Genomic DNA, 11,641 nt, shown 5'->3' on the forward strand with positions numbered 1-11,641 from the left:
CAGCTTAGTGAGCATGTACCCTTCAGTGCTATCACTTATCAAAATAGGAGACCTCTTATTTTGGACTGCAGATTGGGGGGATTTGCCTCTGTCCCAAGAAATCAATGATATCAAGCCCTGTTCTAGGTTTCAAAACATTCTTAATACTGATGTGAAATACCACCACAAACTAATAGAGACTGATTGCAGTTCTTGCTTGTGATCATATAATTTATTTTTCCACATAATGCACCATCCAAACCTGAACACAGTGGTAAGTGTCCTTTCAGCTCTCCATTGGCTTAAAAACAAAAACCCAAACTTTAAACCCAATCTTTCCTTATTTTTTTTTTCAAAAGAATGAAACTTGTTTTATCCAAACCATTGTATCCACAGGGGGAAAAGGGAAAGAAAGGCAAAAAAGGGCCTAAAGGGGAGAAAGGAGAACAGGGTGCTCCTGGATTAGATGCACCTTGCCCATTGGTACGTCTCGTTTGTGTCTTGGAAGATCAGTCATCCTGCTGTAAACTGATGGAATAAGAGATGAGGGGAGAGGAACAAGCACCAGCTCCTGTGTAACCTGTTGCCCTTTGTTAACACAGCTTCTTCTCAAGTGTAAATTCTGGAGCAGACTTTGTTTGTAAACCTCTTAATTGGGGTTAAAGCACCAGACTTAAGAACTTCGGGCTATGTTTGTGGGGTTTTGATAGTGGGGGTTTTTGGGGTTATTTTTTTTCATTTTTTCTGCAAAATACATTGGAAAGGGCCAAATTTGGAATGTGCCAGAATCAATACTCCACAGGTTTAAATCATAAGCATTCAGCTTGTTCCTCTTGCCTCCCTGTTGTTTTTTGTTCACTCCATTTAAGTCAATACTGAAGGCATTTCTTTGACAGTAACATTGCAAGTTAATCTTTACAAACAGGGATTCCGTGGAATTAAGGGGGAAAAAGGGGAGCCAGGCCAGCCTGGCCTGGATGGGCTGGATGCCCCTTGCCAATTGGTACAGTATTTCTCTTTCCTACCAGCCCTGCATGCAGTTCCTTTGTTTGTAGTCAACCATTCTCAATGTAAAGTAATGTTTTTCTGAGATGACTTTACATTTTTCATGTAACACGTGCATGTGCATGAACAAACCAGCTGCTTCAAGTGATCATAACTGCAGTGAGAGAACACAAGTTTTTGTTGCCACCTTAAGCCTAACTCTCAGCAATTTGCTCCCACATCACCTGGTAATTTATAAGTTTGTGCCCTTCCTACATTTTCGCTGAGAATCATTGGTTTGTTACTTTCCTCGCACAATACCCATTGCCTCACTCACCCTGAACCCCAAATTGTAGAAATCTAGCACAATGTTCATCTCTAATCAAGTCTGATGACTTCTGTCTGCACTGGCTCAGTTCCACACCCTGGTCTGTCCCATAGCTACTCTGCACCCTGGCCTTCCTCCCAAATCCTTGCCATCTTAGGGGCATGTTTTCACAATTTAGCCAAAATGAGAGTCACAAACAGAGGGATGTAAATACCATTTCTAAAAATCAAGGTTTCCAGTAAGCCAAGCTGGAGCTTGGCTTCCAGACCATCCACAAGTGATGTTTGTGGTGTCTGGCCTGTTCATCAGAGTATTCAAACACATCTGGAAATAAAAAGCTTACCTGATGTTTGTAAGAATATAACGGTCTGCAGCCCAAACCCTCATTGTCTTTGTTATTTAACGTCCTCAATTTAATGGTCTTACCCCTGGAACTTACCCTCCTGGAATACACACAACACTCCCCACCCTATGCTAGCATGAATTCAAGTTCCCACCTATACTAAAATGCTACTTCTTGACCCTCTCCCTTGTACCAATCTGGCAACAATGATTTTTATTTAGTAGTAAAGTAAGTTGGAACTCTTTTCCATTTAAGAAAGAAAACTCCAAATGAATAGTACATACACATTTCTTAAAGATACAAGGAGGATTTTCTTTTTAATTGTTCACAGTAAAATTCAATCTGCATGTTCTGATATCGTTTGGTGGTTAAGCACGGTTCTCTGAGATGAATGTTAAATTTAAGTAGGTTTTATTTTGACTATAGCACTTCTATTTGAAGTCAATTGCTTTTTAATTAAATACATAGTCCATTAAGATTATTCCATAGTCCATGTTGTTTGCTTCCAATTAATGGTAACCATATCTCATATTTTGTTGGGGATAATCAAGCATGCTTTTGGAATTTAAAAATGTTTCTCTGTCTCTGTATTATCATCTATATCTGAAGATTCACTAACAATCGTTGATGGATCAAAAATAATCTGTTTGTGGATAATTGCTAGAATAAGCTGTTTAGCATGCAGCACTGTCTCTTGTTTAGGCAGCAAGTAATTCACACCAGACCACATGCAAGTATATTCAAAAATGCATATTAACCATTATCTTCACATGTAGGTTAACATTAAGTATTGGTATTCTAAATTCTAATAAATCTGAAGGCCTGATTTTTTTTCTGCTTATGCATAGTCTAGTTACATTGTATGTGCTCCTAATTCTGAGCATATAACTCCCTGAATAAACCCTGGGCAGCCATGTAAATCAGAATTAGATCCATGAAAACCAGTATGACTCTGGTCAAAAGCTGGCCCTGATCTTACTGGGTGCATGGAGAAACATGAAGGTAGAAATGATACAAGAAAAGGAGTGACTCTTACTAACATGAGAAGAAATTAGATGGCCATATTGTCTAAGCACTGAAATAATCAGTGGTGCTGTGCTGCCCTGCTCCCACTGCTGATGTTTTCTTCCACCGTGGCACTCAAGGTATGTGCAGGCCTCAGGATTTGGCTGCTTCATTCAAAAACTGATAATAAAAGTGAAAAGAAAAGATCCTACTCCCATTTGAGTCCTGCTGTCTTATCACAGGGTGACCTTTGAACGAGGGGCCCATAAAACATAATACTCTCCAGATAAAAGTCATAGTATTTTTTTTCTCACTGATCTTGTACATTCAGATACAGATTATTGTGAATAAAACAGATTATATTTAAAATAACATGTAACCTGTGCTCTAGTAGCAATAAGAAACTGATGAAGTTCTAATGATCTAGAAAAAAACCCAAATCTTTATGGCAGAGAAGTGCATGTATGTATTTACAGTGTAAACTTTCCTGCCTTTGGCTTTTCCTTCACTTTGGGAATAAGAGAGGAAATAAGTTAACTGGGAGCTACTTCTTAGATAGAAAGTCAAAGCTGCTTCAGCTGTTCTAACAGATGTTGATGAAGCTATCTATCCTGTCAAACTTACTTATACTCTTTTTTTTTTTCATCCTTTTACTCCCCTTGAAACAGGGTCCTGATGGATTACCAATGCCTGGCTGTTGGCAAAAGGTAGGATGGACAGAGATTTTTCTTTTCAGGACCTGTATGTCCTTAGAACGCAGAAATGCCTGTCACAATCATACTGAACAGTATCAAGATATACTTCAGAGCCTCCCAGACAGACATATCAATACAATGATCAGGAATGCAAGATCAGACCTCTCCATGACAGCAGTTGATGTGATATGTTGTAATTAATGCAGAATAATTCATCGAGGCAGTACTGTAGAAATAGTTGGCATTAGTTTCACGAAAAGTCCAAGACTTTTCTTTTTTCACATGAAGACTCACACATCCTTTGGTTTCTGCAGATGATCAGTGCTTCTTATTCATTATAAAAGCTCATGGATGTGGCATTTTTGTCAAATCTATCTGTTGATCTATTATTATATTGGCTTTCTGGGATACTGAGAAGGACAGTGTATCCTAACCTTTTCTTTGCCTTTCTTCTCTATTCAATAAATCCTCCTGGGTTTTGTGTTTTATGGCAATATTAACTGGTGACATTATTTTAGTAAAGATTTAACCTAGAAAGTGCTTGATTTAAAAACACGGCATTCAGAATAATGTAGTTGGAGGGATACTGGCATATAATATATCAGAAAAGATGAAGCATAAGTGAAATCCTGGTTGCATTTATCTCTGAAGAATAGTTGGTGCTGAGAAAATAACTATCCATATTTGTAACTCTGCCATATCTATGTATTTGTAATAGATGTCTGAAATATTTTGATTTCTTACTAATTTGATTAATCTGTATCTCTTTTTGTCTCTGCAGTGATTAATCTAACCTTACAAGCATGAAGTTGTGTATATAGTGCTCCACTTTTTTATTTATAGATGAGAACTGAAAATTTGATTTTACAAGTCTGAGATATGTTTACATGTAGCTGCTTCTACTTGTTTGCCATAGTCCATACATACATCTGTTTTTCACCTACATCTGCAGTTAGATGATAAAAAAACTGCAGGATAAACCTGCAAAAATTGTCTCTCTAATGGGAGAGATCTCTAAACAATGATCAATAATAGAAATTAATATTTCTGTAAATTCCTATATTTTGGCTTGTGGATGTGCATGGACAATGAGTGCCATGAACTAGTTTACAAGAAATTGTGACCAAATAAGAGCAAAATGCTATGAAATGTACTGTACCCACTGCTGTTGGAGTTTACTGACTTGGCTTCCATGTCCATCTTAAGCACGTCAGTGATCCATGACACCACATCTGCTCGTGTGCACTAAAAGCATGAGTGTGTGTGCCAGACCTGCCTGCTGTGTGATCATGAGTGGCTGCTGACAGCGGCCTTTGATTCCAGCTTCTGAGTCATTTCCTTTTGTCATCTCAAGGGAGTCACACCATGGCTCATTGCTAAAAAGAGATAAACCAGAGGAGCATAGAGAGAGGCCTTGAATTTTTGGGGAATAGCATTCCAGCTGCAGGTGGATGGCTTCCATTCTTGCGGGATACTTGGCCCCTTGGATCAGAGAGGGCCCCGCCTGTTGATCAGCGTCGGTTTGCCTTGCACTGCTCACAGCCGTGAAGACATTCACGATAGGCCCTGTTGAGTCCTTCGTCAGGGGGGACAGAAGTTTGAAGAAGAAACCAGACTTCTCTGTGGGTTGTTTGAAAAGGTTACAGAGGTGCTGCAGGGATCATTTGATGGCAGACACCGCCTGAGACCAGATGCTTCTCAACCTCACTCGAGGACAGACAGAGTGTAGGCACTCTGCATGTTGTATTTTGGGACTGCTGGAGGAGAAAGCACTCTTGAGGTGGGGATGAATCCGATCATCCTCCAGAGGAGGATAACAATGGGACTGATCAGAGATGTATGTATCATGGTGTGGTTTTCAGGTTATTCACTTTAAATTACACATAACTAGCTGAACTTCTCTACAGGAATTTGGAAGCAATGCTTGGTTTTGTTTCCTTTTCCTGTTTCTGTTGCCATAAAGAATGCATTTCAATAATCTATTCAACATTTGTGATGACGGCATTGAAGAAAATACTTTCAAGCCACATATTCGTCTTGTTTCAGTATTAACAGTTTTTATTCCAGAGTCTTTGAAGCCTTTAAGTCTAGAAAAGAAAGAGTTTATTTTTATGTTTCACAGAATGATGTATTCATCTTGCTCCTTTTATGTTGTTAGGGTGATTTTAGAGGACATTATTGCTCAAAAACCATTGGAGAGAAACAGTTCTGTGTGATTATCACTGCATGCTTGTCACCTTGCTCCACTGTTAAAAGTGTTGATTTTTCTCCCTTTCTGTTCAGATGGCTTTCTAGAGAAACATTTCCTTCTCCACTTTTTTTTTATTGCTAGAAATACGTAATTTGTGCACATTTGTAGTTTTGCCACGAGGTATTTTTTACAATTTTGAGTCTTCATATGGTGCACTGAAGTTAGTTTGAGAGTATAATTTATGAGAAATGGTGCCATATTTGGCAGATGGAAATTCTTTTTATATCACTTCTGTCCCTAATGTATATAGCAGAATCATCCCATTTTTAGGAGGGTTTTTTTTTTGAGGAGTTGTCTTTCATATGTAGACCAAAACTAAGTTGAAGAAGACAGCTTGTCTCCATTCATATGAGGGCACCTTATGCCCTTCTTGGAACACACATTTTTCCTGGCTCCATCATTTCTAAAATCTTGTGAAGATGGGGTCACATCTTCTTTTTGTATTGCTTCACAATCTCAAATCAATGGAAATGCCACTATAACTGAATATTTCTCTTTGATTTATCTTTATTTTCATTTTGGTATATTGGAGTCAAACCCAGCTTTTCATTGAGGAAAACACAGATTTTTACAGCAAAAAGTCAATTTAGTGGCCTCCAGTTAGTATTATCTTACTAATAAAAACAAAAATCTCGCACTATACACTGAATACATGTGTATTTTTACAGCTCAATCCCCTCTTTCCAATAGGAAGAAGTAAGTGATCACAGAAATAAGGAAATATGTTTTGCTTTCCCTAAATTTTCAGAGATGCAAGTATCAACCTGTTAGAACAGTGATGATTACAACAGTGGCAACCTTCAGTAGGCACAGACAGAATATAAAACCTTACCAGAGAGTTACAGCAATAACACCACTGAGGGCCTTTCAGAAGGAGGACAGGAGCAGCACCCTGTGAGCCTCTGAGTTGCCACTTTCAGTCTGCTTGTTGAGGCAGCAGCGTCTCAAAGAACCAGCAGGCTGGGTGAGGAGTAAATTCACCAGAAAAGAGTCGCTCATGCCGTGTCCTGACTTGGCACATTTGGCTGGGTGGATGGTACATGTGGAGACCAGAAGCTGAATGTTTGTTAAGATATCAAATACTGGCAATCAATACAGTCAGATGAAATATTTTTTAAAGGTCCTTCAGAGTATTTACATGCAAAATCAAGTAGGATGTTTATTATCTGGCTAGATGATTTAGCAACTCCACATTGAGACTGTCCACAAACACAACTCATTTAAGAAATAGCAACAAGATAAATAATGCTGATAAATAATTAGCACTTTCTTTTTCTTTTTTTTTTTAATTTGTGTACTTATATTTTTTAACTGCCCTCCTAGCATCCATTTCTATATGCACCAATAATGCTAGCAGAGCTTTGGCCCATGGTTTTGTCATTCAGGAAATCATTATAGATGCTACTGTTAAATGTTAGTCAAAACTCAGTTCTCCTTTAACTTCCTGACACTGGGACCCTACTGAAGAAATACTTCAGCACCTTCATTTGCTTTCTTTTCTGTCTTGTAAATGAATTTCTTTCTTAAATTTCCGGCAGGCAGGAATACTTTTCAAATAACCTTACTTGGCTTTTTTAGCCTTTGTGTTGTTCAGTATCATGGAATGTTCATTCCTTTTAAATAACCATGAGTAAGCAGTAGATAAACAATTTCATTTGAATGGTTAAACTACATACATAGATTTGGCATTAATACTTGCATCTCAGATTGAATTGAAATGAAACTTAAAAATATCTAGAAAAGTTGCATGGTCAGTACAAGAAAAAAAAAAAAGAATTTGTTTCAATATTTCATCAAGAAAAGCACCCTGTGAAGACTTGCAACGTGTTTGTTTTGTTCAAGAAGCAACTATTTCTGGTGCTAGTATATCTTTTTCCTTTTGATGGCAAAGCTACAGTTTGAACTGCCAGTGTGTTGTTGTATCTTTTAGTGGCATTCCTCCAGATAGATATGATTTGTTTTGTTTAGTTTGTGACAGGAACAGTAGTTCCTCTACGAGTCTTTTCAGTTGTAGAAATGTGTAGTGGTATTAGTCTACACAGTTTCTATATCCCTGACTTTTCAGGTATGATTAATCCTTGTTTCTTTGAGAGTTTTCAGTATTTGTTTCATATGAAGTTTTGTAATTACCTGTTACTCCAGTGCATAAAAGCCACATTGTGCAGAAGTCCTGCTACAGAGGCCGCAAATCTTTTAAGCACTGTATGGAATATGTCTGACATATGTGGTCTTTGTCTTCACATTCATGGACTAACTGTGGGAAAGCTTTCTTTCAGGATGCTTTGGAAAACTTTATTTTTTCCTGAGGTAAAGCATGAGATGTTAAATCACAGAACAATGATACAATGTATTTTTGATTTCTATTTTTATTTATTGCTGGTCGTGATGTCATATTCTGATAGTGTAGCAAAGCAGAATGGTACTCTTCATCCAGCTGTTTGTATATTCTTTCAGTCTATGGTGTAAGTAGTATGAAAGTGTTTCAGAACAATCAGATCCATTTATCTGCACATGTGTAAAGTATGGAGTTGGAAAAGGAATAATTCTTAAGGTTGATGTATGGTGTGGACAGTTAGCTTTGGCCCCAGTGAGCGTCGCTCCCATGGACGGGGTGCGTGTGCCCACGAGAGAGACAGAGCAACCCCAAGTGAGATCAGCAGGCCTTTGGTGGGAGGCTGGTGTTTGCAGGGCTGGGGGCTGTGCCAGGATACGTGGCTGGGATCCTGGATCCCCATGGGGTGTGGAGGGAGGTGTCCCACTGGCTGCCCCAGAACTGGGATGGCAATCCCGGCTCAGCCGTGCAGGGCTCCTCCCCTGGCTGTGCCTCCCAGCCCCAGCAAGGGCAGGGGACAGAGATGAGCCCTCTCCTTGCAAAGCTCTTTGAGACACGCAGGAGGAAGGACCCAGGTGTTATACTTTGTAATGAGGGGGATATTACCACCTTCAGCAGTGGGGTTTTGCTTAAATCGGGGCTACTTTAGTAAGAACTGCAGAGATATTGTCAGCCTATTTATTGGAAGTGATGGAAAGGTTCAAGGCATGCAGGGGTTGACCCCTTCCCTTCAAATTTCCTGATCTCTGCTTCTTGACCATCTTATATTACGTTTTTAAATCTCTGTATTTTACCTAATGAGATTCCTAAATTTTCACACTAAAGACTCACACAAAACACATCTGCAAAGATAGTGGTCAAAAGAAAGTCTGATTTGTAGTCATTGTAAAAATTCTGTTTCAGTGACTGGAATTAAAACTAACACTGATTTTTTTTTTCTTTTCTGCCATTTGTTTTTATGGGTGTCAATGTTGCTGTAATGTACAAATGAAGGTTTTCTTGCACCCTCTGTTATTAAAGTATTTTACTTGGTGGTTGGATTCATTAAATGCAGTTAGAAACAAGTGCCTGCCACCATCATTTCTGAAAAAGATACTCTACGGAACAAGTGAAGTTTGTATTTTAAAAGGGATTTGGAGTGTTGTTTTTGTTTCATTTTGTTTTTAAATGCATCCAATTATCAATGCTGCTTGGAAATTGAATTTTCTTTGAAAGCAGGGGGCCTTAACTTAACCTGGGACCGTTAGTGTTTTACTTGTTTCTATTTTAAAAAGAAATTGTATTAATTTCCCAGATCCCATTGGTACTTGCACACTTCCCTGAAGTATTATGGAGAGTTGGGTTGGTGGAAGAATGTTTTACATATTGTTAACATATATGTGGATATTCTTATATTATTGTACATGTTTGGAAAAATATCACACAACTTTAAAAATGTTGCTAAGATGTATGTATCTGACTTTTTCCTTTGGAAAATATTATATATTTTTATTTGTATTTTTTACTTTTTTAAGTTCATCTATATGTGCCGTTATTTTTGTATTGCAAATGGTCTCATAAATGAAGTAGAAGAGATAAAAATACAAAGAAAAGTAATTTGGCAAGGATTTCAGTGTTTGGGGGGAAAAAATACATGGGTCAGCATCATATTATCAATACTAGATATATTTTGAGTGTCTTAGCACTGTAAATATGTCACAAGACCTCTTTTGATGAGTAGTGTAAAGAACTGCAAGGTTTAAATCACCCATTTTAATTTGTTATTATTTACCACTTTCTTGTGGCCACTGGTCTGGACTTAATTGAACCCAATCAAACAGCATGCTTTTGTTTTTATTATTAAAATTTCTCCTTGTTTTTCAGTTGAATATTGTTTTGTTTTCTTTCAGTTTTGTACTTCAGGTTTTGTTTCTTGCTTGTGAGAAGTTGATCTTCAGAATTATTTTTACACTATTTATGATTTATTTTCATAATGTAAAAAGTGTGTAATTATTAAAATATTAATCCAACCATTGGTGCTGATTTTGAATAGCTATAAAGTTCTAATGTTGATGCAAAAAACTGTCCTAGTCTGTCTGGATTGGAAAACGTGTGTGCTGCTTTGTGCCAACCTGAAGTTTGAAGTCTAGACCAAGTTGTGTCAGACATTCACACAAAAACCAGGGCCTCTGCCACGTGTGCAGTAGGAAAACTCACCTTCCTCTTCATGTTCTCAATGTGTCTTTCCCCTTCAAAGCAGTGTCTCTTCATTATCTGTTCTAAACAGGCAGCACAGGCTGTGGGCATCCACAAATTATCTAAGGAAGAAGCTTTACTGCAGAGCTTGGAGCCTTTCCTCACTCTGGGAAAGTTGCAAGGATCTGTGTATTCACCACAAGTTGAAACTATTGCTTAGTCAAGTTCAGAGGCCCCCTGGGATCTAAAGAAATAAAGCTGAAAATCACCAGTCTCCCTTTTCTGTAATTCTGAAGGTGAAAAATAAACCTGAACTGCTGAGCAATAAAGATGTGCGCAGGCAGTGTCACAAGTACTAGTGCAAGCTAGAAAATGGGAGGATCTCTTTTCCTCAGATACAGCTTGTTTTGTAATATTTATTATGTTAATAATTGTTAAAAATTGTGTATTTTTAAGCACCCTGGTTTAAGAGACATACATTTACAGGAGTCTTCCTGAACAAAATATTTAAAAGACAAAAAAACACTGAGGAGCAGCAGTAATTTCTTGAACACTTTATTTAAATGTTTGGATTTTCTAAATCCCAAAATATTTCAGACAAACAGAACACTCCACATTGTTTCCCCTTCCATCACCTCAAAAATGTAGTCACTGCAGGTGGAGGGAATTGTAGGTGGAGAGGTTTGGCCTCTCCTATTAACTTTTGCTAATCCCCATAAATGTCCATTAATCTTGTCTGGCTCTGTTTTAGACTCTTGGAAGGACTAAAACTATCTTTGTTCCCTTTCCAGGATGGGGTGCATCCAGCTAAACGTGCTCTGCTCTGCCAGGCTGAGCACATGGCCCCGAGGGCTGCGAGTGCTGCTGTCACCCCAGCTTGGCAGCCTGACCCAGGTGATGTCCTGGCTTCAGCTGGGGCCACTCTTGCCCTTTTCTTGCTTTTGTCTTTCTTCTGCTTTCGTAGAGAAATGCAGTTCTAGATGTCCTGCCAAAGCACAAACGTGTGTTCTGAGCTGCTGCCAGAGCCAGCACCCTGTGGGCTTCCCATTCCATACTTTGACAGCCTCCCTGTTATTTTTCACTTTTCTGTTCCCTTTAGATGCTTCAGGGCCAAACCTCAGGTAACCAATATCCTACAGCCTTCACATCCTCCTGCAGCCATGGGACATGACTTTTCCTCTGGCACTGCCCCCCATTCACATGCCTCCTGCATAATTTTGTGATGTGCCAGAGCACATGCAGGACTGCATGTGAAATGCCTGCCAGTTCTGCCTCTTTTTTTTTTTTTTTTTTTTAATAGAGCTTTAATTAAATACTTAAAGGTTATTATGCAGCTCTGCCTTATGGACCTACTAAACCTGCTAATCCCTACCCAAATAAAAAATAATGCAACAAGAGTGGCTTTTTATGTCCTCTTCTCACACAGCTTCACCTTGTGGTTCCATTATAATAATACATAAATGTTAAAAAACAAACAAAAAACCAAAACAAACTAAGCAGCTGACAAAGCATTTCATGTTCCAGCAAGTAGTAACGACTGCACCCAAAT

The 11,641-nt window shown here is 38.5% G+C and overlaps 1 protein-coding gene across 1 annotated transcript in view; it reads left to right on the forward strand.

The window, feature by feature from the left end:
• The window catches only part of COL25A1 (collagen type XXV alpha 1 chain), a 298,979-nt gene extending 289,053 nt beyond the window's left edge, over positions 1 to 9,926 (forward strand). Inside the window, exons 35-37 of the mRNA XM_036381685.2 lie at positions 905 to 982; positions 3,308 to 3,346; positions 4,116 to 9,926. Coding sequence (XP_036237578.1) covers positions 905 to 982; positions 3,308 to 3,346; positions 4,116 to 4,118 — 120 coding nt within the window. The 3' untranslated portion in view covers positions 4,119 to 9,926. The remainder of the gene's footprint in view (positions 1 to 904; positions 983 to 3,307; positions 3,347 to 4,115) is intronic.
• The last annotated feature ends 1,715 nt before the right edge of the window (positions 9,927 to 11,641 follow it).

The sequence above is a fragment of the Molothrus ater genome, chromosome 4, assembly GCF_012460135.2.
Source record: "Molothrus ater isolate BHLD 08-10-18 breed brown headed cowbird chromosome 4, BPBGC_Mater_1.1, whole genome shotgun sequence".
Classification (NCBI taxonomy): Eukaryota; Metazoa; Chordata; class Aves; order Passeriformes; family Icteridae; genus Molothrus; species Molothrus ater.